The sequence below is a fragment of the Rhinoderma darwinii genome, chromosome 11 (assembly GCF_050947455.1).
Source record: "Rhinoderma darwinii isolate aRhiDar2 chromosome 11, aRhiDar2.hap1, whole genome shotgun sequence".
Taxonomy (NCBI): Eukaryota; Metazoa; Chordata; class Amphibia; order Anura; family Rhinodermatidae; genus Rhinoderma; species Rhinoderma darwinii.
Genome location: NC_134697.1, coordinates 66,042,047 through 66,055,621, shown reverse-complemented (window position 1 = coordinate 66,055,621; position 13,575 = coordinate 66,042,047). Strand labels below are relative to the sequence as shown.

Below are 13,575 nucleotides of genomic sequence, written 5' to 3'. Positions count from 1 at the left end.
TAATCAGGTAAGATGTTAAAAGCCTGGGGGTCAAGAGAACAACCCACCTCAAAGCAGAAAAACCACCCCTACATAACCCCACCACTATTGCATCAAAAGGCCAATATAAAGGGCACTGTTAGAAAAAGGTTATAGATGCGTGGATATCGATACATAAATGAAGTACCAACTAATGGTGGACATATACCATCTCCAAGACTATATAAGGATATGGTGATTACAAGATGTAAATCTATCACCCTACCGTGTAATGGCAGGCTGAAAAAACAGAAAAACTTTTAAAGGAACATACCTGAAGTCATGGTTGGGAAAAGGGGAATAGCTGCGTGAGATGTGGCAAAAGACCGCCTTTGTGTAGACAGGTCAGTTTCTCCTTTGTGACTTCCTCGGAACTACAGGATTACGTGATAACCTATCCAATTTCTACTAGAAGCTTTCAGACATTATCCTCCTCTGTGATGATTACTTTACAGAGCTTAGTATTATCTGCAAATACTGACATTACACTCTGTAAACCATCTACAAGGTCATTTAAAAAAATATTAAAGAGAAGAGGGCCCAATACTGACCCCTGTGGTATCCCACTGGTAACTGTGACCCACTCTGAGGATGCACCATTTATAACCACCCTCTGTTTTCTATCACTCAGACACTTGTTAACCCAATTACACATATTTTCCCCCAGTCCCAGCATTTTCACTTTATATACCAACCTTTTATGTGGCACAGTATCAAACACCTTTGAAAAGTCTAGATGCACCACATCCACAGCCTTACCCAGGTCTAGAACTTGCCTCCACATAGAAGCTGATTGGTTTGACAGGACCGATCCCTCTTAAACCCATGCTGATGCTGCACGAATAGTTTATTTGCATTGAGATACTCGAGAATAGCATCTCTTCGAAAACCCTCAAATATTTTACCCACAATGGAGGTTAAATTTACAGGTCCATAGTTTCCGGGCTCTCTTTTTCACTCCTTTTAGAATATTGGCACCACATTTTCTATGCGCCAGTTCTGTGGAACAGACCCGGTCATGATAGACCCTTATTTCAGATGTTTAAGAATTCTGTCTATCTCGGTTCTTAATTCCTGCAGAATGTGGGGGTGTCTGCCACCCGGACACAGTGATTTGTCGATTTTAGTGTTAAGGCGGCACTGCACTTCTGGGTTAAGCAGGTGACATTTAATGGGGAATATACTTTATCCCTAATCATGTCGTCTGACATTGGGTTTTCATGTGTAAATACAGTAGAGAAAAAGGCGTTTAATAGATTGGACTTTAGCTCATCCACATCCTCCATTATACCCAGATTATTTTTGAGAGGGCCAACATATTGTTTTCAGTTTCCTATTATTTATGTATTTGAAAAATATTTTTGGGTTATTTCTACTTTCTTTGGCAACAAGTCTCTCTGTTTCAATCTTTGCTGCCTTTATTTGTCTTTCACACAACTTATTTTTTTCTTTATAATTATTTAATGCCACATCACTACCGTCTTGCTTTAGTAGTTTGAACGCTTTATTTTTATCATTTATTGCCCCCTTACGGTTTTATTTAACCACATCGGTTTCATCCTGTTTCTAGCTCGTTTATTCCCATAAGGTATATATTTCTCACAGGGCCTATTTAAGAGGCTTTTACAAATGTCCCATTTAGTTTGTGTATTTTTATTTTTGAGGACATTGTCCCAGTTTATGCCATTCCTTAGCCCATGAAAATTAGCCTATCTGAAGTTTGGTGTTTTTGTAGGTACTCTACCAAACATCTTATTAAGGGCTACATGAAAACTTTTTATGATGTGATCACTATTACCTAGTTATATTTCTGAATGCTGTATATTTACTAAAACACATCCACATAGAATTAGATATGGGTCAGAGCAATGGACAAATAAGTCAATATAAATTACCATGTGAAAGTGTATATGTAAGGTTAAACGTATAGTGCTACTTGATGAACATTAAAAGTAGAATGTAAAGTAAAAAAACATATTTCCTATGGAGATATTTTATCATATAGGTGCTTGTAAATCTACATGTATTAGAAAATGTGGAAAAATTTGACATTAGATAAATTTAAAGGGGTTTTACGGTTTCAACAAATAAATGTTATTCTTTGCATAATGAAAAGCTCTACAATTTTCCAGTGCACTTTCTGTATTAATTCCCTCAACGATTTCCAGATCTCTGCTTGTCGTGATAGAATAAGAACCTTCATGGTATACTTCCACTGGAAGTGTCCAGGTCATGTGATGATAGAGTTGACGGATTGCCCGAAGGCAAAATAATCCCCTATATCCCACCCTACTGAAAGAGAGTAACTATTGCTAATCCGGCAATTAAAAATATTCAATGCCCCACATACCCTTGAAGACGCCGTTTGTACAGCAAAACATGTTGGCGGGCATTGAAGGTTTTTAACTGCCGAATTGGCTCAGTAGAGTGGATGCAATCTGCAGACACATCCACTAAATATTTAAAAAAACTTTGACTTTTGATAGGCAATAGCCATAATGTCTCCTGCTCTTGGTTAATCAAATGCAGGGATTGATGTAGTTTAGTATTGAGCCTTCTGGCACACATTGTTAAATGTGTGTTTTTTTAAATTATAAAGAAAGACAATTTTATACGGGATTTGTAATGGCATCACTTACCCGCCAGTGGCTGCCACCGCAGACTAATGAGCTCCAGCCGGCGTCTCCCTCCTCGGAGACGCCAGCACACGCTGCCACATTGCTCCACTGTCCTGCTTAAGGTGCGCACCTGTAAAAAGCTCCCTATCCAATCCCTACGCACCCTGCATTATAAAAAGGACTCTGCCCTCTTCCTCCTTGCCTGAGCGTTGTTGTGTCTGCTGATGTTAGTTATTGCAAATGGACTCTCAGTTGTATCCTGCATCCTGTGTTCCCGTATCCTGTTATTGTGTTTGTTCCAGTGTGTAGTCTAGTGTTGGAGTTAAGTCATCATCTGTGCCAAGTGTGATCTGTGCCAAGTGTCTGCCACACCAAGTGTCTGCCAAATCTTCTATCCAGGTACTCTTGTCCTAAAGACTATCATTGACTGTTGTTTGGCCAGCTGCTACTCCACTACGGTGGAGCGGCCTAGTGGGTCCACATACCCCATAGCCGTGACAAGATTATAGTTACTCTCTTTTAGTAGAGTGGGAAATAGGATATTCTTTTCTTTCGGCAATTAGTCAATTCTATTATCCATAGTGATACCTGCTCCCTACCGTGCTTCTCCTACACCTTATTGTTCTGGTCATGCGATGGACAGAACAAAAGTATCGAATGACTGCAACCACTTGAAGGGATCGTGATATGGAAAGTGAATTGGTGAATTGCATAACTGTTGATTATACTAAAAATAACATTTGACTACATGAAACCGGAATACCCCTTACAGCTTGTATCCATTGGCAAAAAAATAGCAAAACTGGATATTCATGCATGTTAATTTACTTTAGTTTTGCTGCCATCACTTTTTCTTATACCACTTTTTAGACGTGGATTGCTGGACATGTTTTTCATGATTGTATTCAATTGGAAAAAATACTGCATAAAAACCAGAAAGAAATTTCGCTTTCTGCAGTTTAAAAAAAATATATAATAATTAATGTACAATATATATACTGTAAAATGCAGCTCTTGAATGGCAGTGTGTAAATGGGAACTCCTATGAGCTTAGTCGCGAAAATAAACTTCTGGCCTCTGCTGAAAAATGCCCAGTGTGAACTTGACCTAATAAAGAAAAGGATTTAAAACGACATAAAAACAATGAAGTTTGCTTGTATCTCATGGTCTTTCAAATTGTAAAAAGATAATGTCATTAATATAACCCAAACAATTACATCAGGAAGGGGCTGTGGGCTCTGACCCCACAATACTTTAGATTATAGGGTCCTGAAACCTAGTAAAGAGCTAGACTTCTTTTATCAAAATTTTTATTTCCTTCAGGGCGTCAGTGGGGGTCCCAGCTCACAGAAACACACTGATGATATTCTAAAATGACATGTGAGAAGCTTGCAAATTGGAAAAGCCCTTTAAAGAGGCTCTGTCACCAGATTATCAAATCCCTATCTCCTATTGAATGTGATGAGCGCTGCAATGTAGATAACAGCAAAGTTCTTTTTTTTTTTTTTTTAAAAACGTTCATTTTTGCCCAAGTTATGAGCAATTTTATATTTATGCAAATGAGCTTTTCAATGGACAACTGTGCGCGTTTTCTCGTTTTACCAACTGGTCGTGTAATGTGTTTTTACCAACTGGGCGTGTATTGTGTTTTTACCAACTGGGCGTTGTGAATAGAAGTGTATGACAAATTAGCATCCTACACTTCTCATCGTTCCCACCCAGCTTCTTTCACTGCAGACACACAGCGTGAAGTCACCCACAGGTCCTTCAACCTTGTCGTCGGACAAAGAAGATACATCGGCTCCAGGCGTCCAAAAGGTTAATATGCTCGTCTCTAGGGAGTTTGCTATGCTTACCTGCACATGGTGATGCTGCTGAAAATTCAACTGTACCCTCCACAACGACAAGGTTGAAGGACCTGTGGGTGACGTCACGCTGTCTCTGCTGTGAAAGAAGCTGGGTGGGAACAATGAAAAGTGTATGATGCTGATTCGTCAGCGTCATACACTTCTATTCACAACGCCCAGTTGGTAAAAACACAATACACGCCCAGTTGGTAAAAACACAATACACGCCCAGTTGGTAAAACGAGAAAACATGCCCAGTTGTCCATTGAAAAGCTCATTTGCACAAATATAAAATTGCTCATAACTTGGGCAAAAATGATCATTTTTCCAAAAAAAACAAAGACTTTGCTGTTATCTACATTGCAGCGCCGATCACATTCAATAGGAGATAGGCATTTGATAATCTGGTGACAGAGCCTCTTTAAGATCTTACCTAGAGAACATATAGCCTGTAAATATATTTTTGTTCATTCAAATTGGGTGTGAACCACATAATACATAAAACATTGAAATAAACAAAGTTGTCACTGTTGCATGCAACATGCAGGGAGTACCGGATATCAACATGAAGATCTTATCATATAAGGGTAGAAATCTAAAATTGTACTATACCACGCTTTATCAGAGAAGTAATGGACTAACTCCTCAACTCCTTCCCAATGGCAAGTGTGAAAGCAGCGACAGGGAGACAAGGACAAATGGCATCAGAGAAGCACATACAGCAGAGACCATTTCACACAGAAATTCCTCTATTCAAATCTATTTCTCAAATTGCTTTATCTGTTGTATTCTCCTTAGGGAAACCGCAGCAGAGGACTGCTAGAAGAACAACACATGGAACAACAGCTCCATTAAACCCGATGTGCTATTCTTTGAAGAAAAGTCAAACTGTTCACCTGAACAGCAGAGGGAGAAAAAAAATCTAGGTCACGAAGAATATCTAATTGTTTATGGAATAATCAAAGCTATGAGCTCTCCCAAAGAGGCGCGCACAAGTTCAATCGCACAAAACGGGTTTAATTAAACATAAATCCAAGTTCTCAAATTGTATGCCAAGAAAACATGGCCCTTGAGCACTCAACTAATACACTTACATTACATTTATAATAGGGAACACAATGACACAGAAGTAGCATGGTTCTCAGGGTAAACCCATAGTAGAGAAATGCTTTTAAATGTCACCCTCTGACAACTTTGTTCAGGCTACAGAAAGTTTATCTTTATTTTTTTATATATTATATATATATTATATATATATATATATATATATATATATATATGCTATAGAATGCCTTACCCCAAGAGGTAGTGATGGCAGATAAAATGTCAGCAATTAACCCCTTCCCGCCACAGCCCTTTTTCAGATTTTCATTTTAATTTTTTTCCTCCCCACCTTCCGAAAGCCATAACATCTTTATTTTTCCATCGATATAATCCTATGAGGACTTGATTTTTGCAGGACGCGTTGTAGTTTTTCGTAGCACCATTTATTTTGCCATATAATGTACTAGGAAACGGGAAAAAACAGTGATTCCTCCATCTTTTTTTACGGAATTCACTGTGCAATTAAAACAACATGCTAATTTTATTCTATGGGTCAATACGATTACGGCGATACCAAATACATATAGTTTTTTTCTATATTTTTCTACTTTTACAAGTAAAAGCCTGAGTGTAAAAAATTTAATTTATTTTGTGTCGCCAAATTCCAAGAGCCATAACTTAAGGGCTTAATAGGTGCACTAAGATGGCGGACCTGGGGGCCTTCATTAAGCCCCCAGGCAGCCATAGCAACCATCGCCCCCCTCTTTCTAACGATTTAAATGCTGCAGTCGCTATTGACCGCAGCATTTAACGGGTTAAACGAGCGGGATTGCTCGAGCAAGTTACTCTGAAGTGTTGGCTGTAACATACAGCCGACACCGTATGGAGCGGGTTCACTCTGTGAGCCCGCTCCATACTTCCCCCTACCCGACTTTGGTGTATGGATACGTCAAATGTCGGGAAGGGGTTAAAAAAAGGCTAGATGTTTATTTACTGAGAAATGGCAATGAGGGTTATAGTAAATCAAGCAAAGAATGACGGGTAATTTATTGAGAAAGGTTAAACTTGGTGGACCTGTGTCTTTTTTAACCTATGTACGTAGGATAGTGTGCTGATAGATTGATCCAGAAAGTATCCCATCCATACACAACAGACATGGCCTATCAATCCTACAGGAATTGTAAAGCCTGGCCAGACTGCAGATGGTATTTGGAGACGGAAAATTAAACGGGTATTCCGGCCTCCAACATTTTTCACTGATCAGATGGAATACCCATTTGATAGAAGTTATATTGGCAAGATGGATCACTACACGTGGTGAACGTTTTTTTTATCTCATAACATCATAATTCTTGTGAAATATGGGAATTAGTAAAAGCTCATCAACCTTTGGGATGAAATTTATAGCAAACAGTTAAATTTGCCACAGTGTTAAATGCTTTATTTATACAAATTTTACCTTTGTAAACTGTGTGTTGTTGGTGTGTCTTATTGAAGGAAACCAGGAGACCAGCGATAAAACTGCCTGACTTCTTGGCACCTTGTGCACAGTTATTATTGTACACTGCCCCTGTATCATAGAAGAAAATACTTCAGGCTATTCCTAAATCTGACAGCATAAAATGAGTGGTCCCAGGGTAGTGATATATTGGAGTACTGACCATTATTCCTTTTAGCTTTCGTACAAATGCATAGTTATGTGTACAGAGTCTGTATGGCGGTATGGTGCATCGTATTACGGAGGTATTCTACCTTGAGGTGGGAATACACTTATAATACGGCATCGGATGGAACACGGCACTGTATTATTTTTTTTTTCTCAGATTCCATCCTGATCAGAGAAATTTTTTTTTTGTACATATTAAATTGGACGAATACAGTGGCACAGTAAAGGCCTATAAACTTCTATGAGTACCGTATTACGGCTCCACAGAACAAGGGGCCTTAGGCACACATCTTAAAGAGTATCTGTCACCACATTATAAGTTCCCTATCTCCTACATAATCTGATCGGCGCTGTAATGTAGGTAACAGAAGTGTTTTTTATTTAGAAAAACAATCTATTTTCACCAAGTTATGAGCGATTTTAGCTTTATGCTAATGACTTTCTTAATGCCCAACTGGGCGTGTTTTTACTTTTGACCAAGTAAACATTGTGGAGAGAAGTGTATGACGCTGACCAATCAGCGTCATGCACTTCTCTCCATTCATTTACTCTGCACATAGGGATCCTGCGTTGTTCACTATGTGCTGTCACATACTTCAGTAACCTTAATGAGGGTGTATCTTGACAGTGAATAGACATCACCTCCAGCCAGGACGGGATGTCTATTCACAATCCCGACACTTCGGTAACGTTTGTGTGGGACTTACAGCATAGCAAGCTTTATCTCGCGAGATCACGCTGTAAATGACAGCTTACAGCGAGATCACTCTTGCTGTGCTGTAAGTCCCACACAAACATTACCGAAGTGTCGGGATTGTGAATAGACATCCCGTCCTGGCTGGAAGGAATGTCTATTCACGGTCTAAACACTTCAGTAACGTTAATGTGTCAGTATAAGACAGCACATAGTGATCTAGCAGGATCCCTATGCGCTGACTAAATGAATAGAGAGGAGTGAATGACGCTGATTGGTCAGCGTCATACACTCCTCTGTACAACGCCCACTTGGTCTAAAGTAAAAACACGCCCAGTTGGGCATTAAGAAAGTCATTAGCATAAAGCTAAAATCGCTCATAACTTGGTGAAAATAGATAGTTTTTCTAAATAAAAAAACACTGCTGTCACCAACATTATAGCGCCAATCTCATTATGTAGGAGATAGGGCACTTATAATGTGGTGACAGAGCCTCTTGAAGAAAAATTGGAAGATTATTAGGGTCAGCCTAAATAACATTTAAAAAATAAAATAAAAATTGGAACAAATAAATACAAAGTAAAATTCTGAATGAACCATCTGATAAAATGGTAATTAGTATCAAAGAACATAATTGTCAAATGTGGAATTGGAAAGGTTCATCTACAAGCTTGGTTTAAGTGAAATTGGAAAGGTTCATCTACTCACTTGGTATATGTGGAATTAGAAGGGTCCATCTACACTGTGTGCACAATTATTAGGCAAGTGACTATTTTTGACCATATCATTCTTTTTATGCATATTTTCCAACTCCAAGCTGTATAAACTTGACTGCTTATTGGATGAAGCATATCAGGTGATATGTATTTGGGTAATGAGGGAGGGTGTGGCCTGAGGAGATCAAGACGCTATATCAAGGTGTGCAGAATTATTAGGCAGATTGTTTTCCTCTGGCAAAATGGGCCAAAAAAGAGATTTAACGGACTCTGAAAAGTCAAAAATTGTTAAAAGTCTTTCAGAGGGATGGAGCACTCTTGAAATTGCTAAGATATTGGGGCGTGATAATAGAACCATCAAACGTTTTGTTGCAAAAAGTCAACAGGGTCGCAAGAAACGGGTTAAGAAAAAAAATGCAAATTAACTGCCAAAAATTTGAGAAGACTCAAACGTGAAGTGATCAGGAACCCATTATCCTCCAGTGCCGTCATATTACAGAACCCCAACCTCCCTGGAGTGCCCAGAAGTACATTGTGTTCAGTGCTCAGATCAATGAAAATAAGTGAAAAATGATGGGATAACGCGGATAACAAAAAAAATAAAATAAAGTAATATAAATTTATATGACTATTATCCTTTGATAATTCTTTGGATCTGGTCATTTCTAATAATGCAGAGCTTGTTGGCAACGTCAATGTTTGTGAAAATCTCGGTAACAGTGATCACAATATAGTTACATTTTACCTATACTGTAAAAAACAAACACAGACTGGGAGGACCAAAACACTTACATTTTAAGAAGGCCAATTTCCCCAGGATGAGGACTGCAATTCAGGGTATAGACTGGGAAGAACTCATGTTAAACAATGGGACAAATGATAAATGGGAGATTTTCAAATCTACTTTGGGTAATTATTTTATTTTATTATACGATTTATTCCTATTAGGTAACAAGTATAAATGACTAAAATTAAACCCCACATGGCTTACATCTTCTGTAAAAAGGGCAATACATGACAAAAAAAAGGGCATTTGAAAAATACAAATCTGAGGGTACAGCTGTAGCCTTTGTAAATTATAGAGTATAATAAACTCTGTAAAAAGGTAATAAAATCAGCAAAAATACAAGCCAAGGATAGTAAAACAAATCCCCAAAAATTCTTCAAGTATATAAATGCTAAAAAGCCAAGGTCTGAAAATGTAGGACCCCTAGATAGTGGTAATGGGGAGTTGGTCACAGGGGATCAAGAGAAGGTAGAGTTACTAAATGGGTTCTTTAGCTCCGTATATACAACAGAAGAAAGAGCGGCTGATGTAGCCGGTGCCAGTGCTGTTAATATATCAGTTGATATACTGAATTGGATGAATGTAGATATGGTCCAAGCTAAATTAAATAAATGTACACCAGGCCCCGGGACCAGATGGGTTACACCCTAGAGTTCTTAAAGAGCTTAGTTCAGTTATTTCTGTCCCTCTCTTCATAATATTCAATGATTCTCTAGTGACTGGTAATGTGCCAATGGACTGGTGCAGGGCAAATGTGGTGCCTATTTTCAAAAAGGGCTCTAGGTCTTCCCCGGGTGATTATAGACCAGTAAGCTTAACATCTATCGTGGGGAAAACGATGAGGGGCTATTGAGGGACTATATACAGGATTATGTGCCAAAAATAGTATTATAAGTGACAGCCAGCACGGTTTTACGAAGGACAGAAGCTGTCAAACCAACCCGATTTGTTTTTATGAAGAGGTGAGTTGAAGCCTCGACCGAAGCGCCCCTGTGGATATAGTGTTTTTGGACTTTGCAAAGGCATTTGGCACTGTCCCTCATAGACGTCTAATGGGTAAATTAAGGACTATAGGTGTAGAAAGTATAGTTTGCAATTGGATTGAGAATTGGCTCAAAGACCGTATCCAGAGAGTTGTGGTCAATGATTCCTACTCTGAATGGTCCCCGGTTATAAGTGGTGTACTATTATTCAACTTATTTATTAACGATATAGAGGATTCCAAGCTATGTAGTCATGTTCAGTCTATGGAAGATGTTCATGAATTGCAAGCGGATTTAAACAAACTGAGTGTTTGGGCGTCCAGTTGGAAAATGAAGTTTAATGTAGATAATGTAAAGTTATGCACCTGGGTACCAACAACCTGCATGCATCATATGTCCTAGGGGGAGCTACACTGTGGGAGTCACTTGTTCAGAAGGATCTGGGTTTACTTGTAAATCATAAACTAAATAACAACATGCAATGTCAATCAGCTGCTTCAAATGCCAGCAATATATTGTCGTGTATTAAAAGAGGCATGGACTCGCGGGACAGGGATATAATAATACCACTTTACAAAGCATTAGTGAGGCCTCATCTAGAATATGCAGTTCAGTTCTGGGCTCCAGTTGATAGAAAGGATGCCCTGGAGTTGGAAAAAATACAAAGAAGTGCAACAAAGCTAATAAGGGGCATGGAGAACCTAAGTTATGAGGAAAGATTAAAAGAATTAAACCTATTTAGCCTTGAAAAAAGACGACTAAGAGGGACATGATTCATTTATATAAATATATGAATGTCACATACAAAAAAATCTGGTGAAATCCTGTTCCATGTAAAACCCCCTCAAAAAACAAGGGGGCACTCCCTCTGTCTGGAAAAAGAAAGGTTCAACCTGCAGAGGCGACAAGTCTTCTTTACTGTGAGAACGGTGAAGTTATGGAATAGTCACCGCAGGAGCCGCCATAGCAGGGACAGGAGATGGCTTTAAAAAATACTTAATTTCCTTTAACAAAAAAATATTAGCTCCTGTGTGTAGAAATGTTTCCCTTCCCTTTTCCTATCCCTTGGTTGAACTTGATGGATGTGTGCCTTTTTTCAACCGTATTAACTATGTAACTATGCTGTCAGCAGCGCTTCTATATCTATGCCGTAATTTTTCAATTATTTTTATTGTTCTACTGCGGTACCATTTCTACGCTACTGGGTCTTGAGCTGCAGCTGATCTAACATTTTACATGCCTTCATTAGTGTTGTGCCTGAATTGCACAACGGTCATAGATGAGCATAAGGCGCCATGCACACGACCGTGCCCGTAATCACGGCCCGCGATTGCAGGCACGGCCGGCTGCTGACAGCCGCCCACATTTTTTGGCCGTGCTCCCATACAAAAAAAAGTATGGGAGCACGGCCCGTAAAATGCAAAAAAACGGACATGTTCCATAAGTTTCGTAACATTTCTACGGCCTGGACACCCATCCGTAGCGATACAGAAAGGTGTCCGTGGCCAATAGAACTGAATGGGTCCATAATTGGGGAACGTATTATGGGCCGCAATTACGGACAGTTTTTACGGTCGTGTGCATGGGGCCTAACTGCTACTCCTTGCATTCTATTCTCTGAACCAACCCTGGTGATTTGCACTATGTAGTGCCATGCAAATTATCTTTTTTTCTAGGTTTCAGTGCCTGAAATCCAACTACCACTGAACAAGACGCATAAGTTCAAACTTCAAGACTGGGCCAAGAAATATCTGAAGACAGATTATTCAAAGGTTTTATGGACTGATGAGATGAGAATGACTCGACAGACCAGATGGATGGGCCAGTGGCTGGATCAGTAACAGAGCTCCACTTCGACTCAGACGCCAGCAAGATGGAGGTGGGGTACTGCTATGGGCTGGTATTATTAAAGATGAGCTAGTTGGACCTATTCGTGTTGAAGATGGACTAAAAAATCGACTCCCAAACCTAATGCCAGTTTTTAGAAGACACTTTTATCAAGCAGTGGTACAGGAAAAAGTCTGCATCTTCCAAGAGAACCATGATTTTTATGCAGGACAATGCTCCATCGCATGCATCGAAGTACTCCACTGCATGGCTAGCCAGTAAAGGCCTTTAAGATGAAAGAATAATATCATGGCCCCTTCCTCATCTTACCTAGACCTGATTGAGAACTTGTGGGCCCTTCTTAAATGGCAGATTTACGGTGAAGGAAAACAGTCCACACCTCTGAACAGTGTCTGGGAGGCTGTGGTTGCTGCGGCACAAAAAGTTCATTGTCAACAGATTAAGAAACCGACAGACCTCATGGATGGATGGCTTATCACGGCTATTGAAAATATTATTTATTTATTTTAAATGTCAGAAATGATTATTTGTAAATTTTGAGTTGTTGGTTTACTATTCTCACTTTAACAGTTGAAAATAAACAAGTGAGATTGGAAAACGTTCCTTTTTCATTTAGTTACATAATAGTTCTGCACACTAATTGCTGCCCAATATTTATGCACACATAATATTCCCCTAAGAAAGCCAAAACCTCACTTTTACTTCCTTAAATATTCAGGTTTGAGGTTTATTAACATTTTGGATTGACCCACAGCACTGAAGTTGTTCAATAATAAAATGAATCCTCAAAAATACAACTTGCCTAATAATTGTGCACACAGTATACATGCTTGGTATATGTGAAATTGGAAGGGTTCATGTACAAGCTCGGTATATGTTGAATTGAAATGGTTAATATGATTTACAGGCAACCTGTCATCAGCATTTTACCTAGTTAAAAGGGAAGGTGTCACAAATTAATTTTTTTATATATAATATTGCTTTTAGTTTGATATTAAAATAAATTTTATTTATTTGTATTTTTGTATTGTACTTTTTTCTTTCTTTTACTTCTCTATGGGGGCTGCCATTTTTTTTTTCATCTCTGTATGTGTCGATTAACGACACATACAGAGATGGAATACAGCACATACAACCCTATAGAGAATGCAAACGGAAGCCGTTTCATTCACTATAGCGTACGCCGTCTGTGTGGGAACAGCGCCGCTCCCACACAGACCAAAAGGAAGGTCATTGGTAGAGCGACATCCGGCGCCATTTTCATGTGGACCGGAAGTCGTGGCCGGACAGTAAGATGACGACTACCGGTCGCGGCTTCTGGCCACATGCGAAGGCGCAAGGAATAAGAGCGGAG

The 13,575-nt window shown here is 39.2% G+C and overlaps 1 protein-coding gene across 6 annotated transcripts in view; it reads right to left on the bottom strand.

The window, feature by feature from the left end:
• CCSER2 (coiled-coil serine rich protein 2) overlaps window positions 1-13,575 on the bottom strand; it is a 157,833-nt gene that overhangs the window by 6,269 nt on the left and 137,989 nt on the right. The window contains exon 11 of one of the 6 annotated variants that reach the window (XM_075841702.1): window positions 5,096-5,135. The exons of the other annotated variants lie outside the window; for them this stretch is intronic. Coding sequence (XP_075697817.1) covers window positions 5,096-5,135 — 40 coding nt within the window. The remainder of the gene's footprint in view (window positions 1-5,095; window positions 5,136-13,575) is intronic. 6 annotated transcript variants of the gene reach the window in all.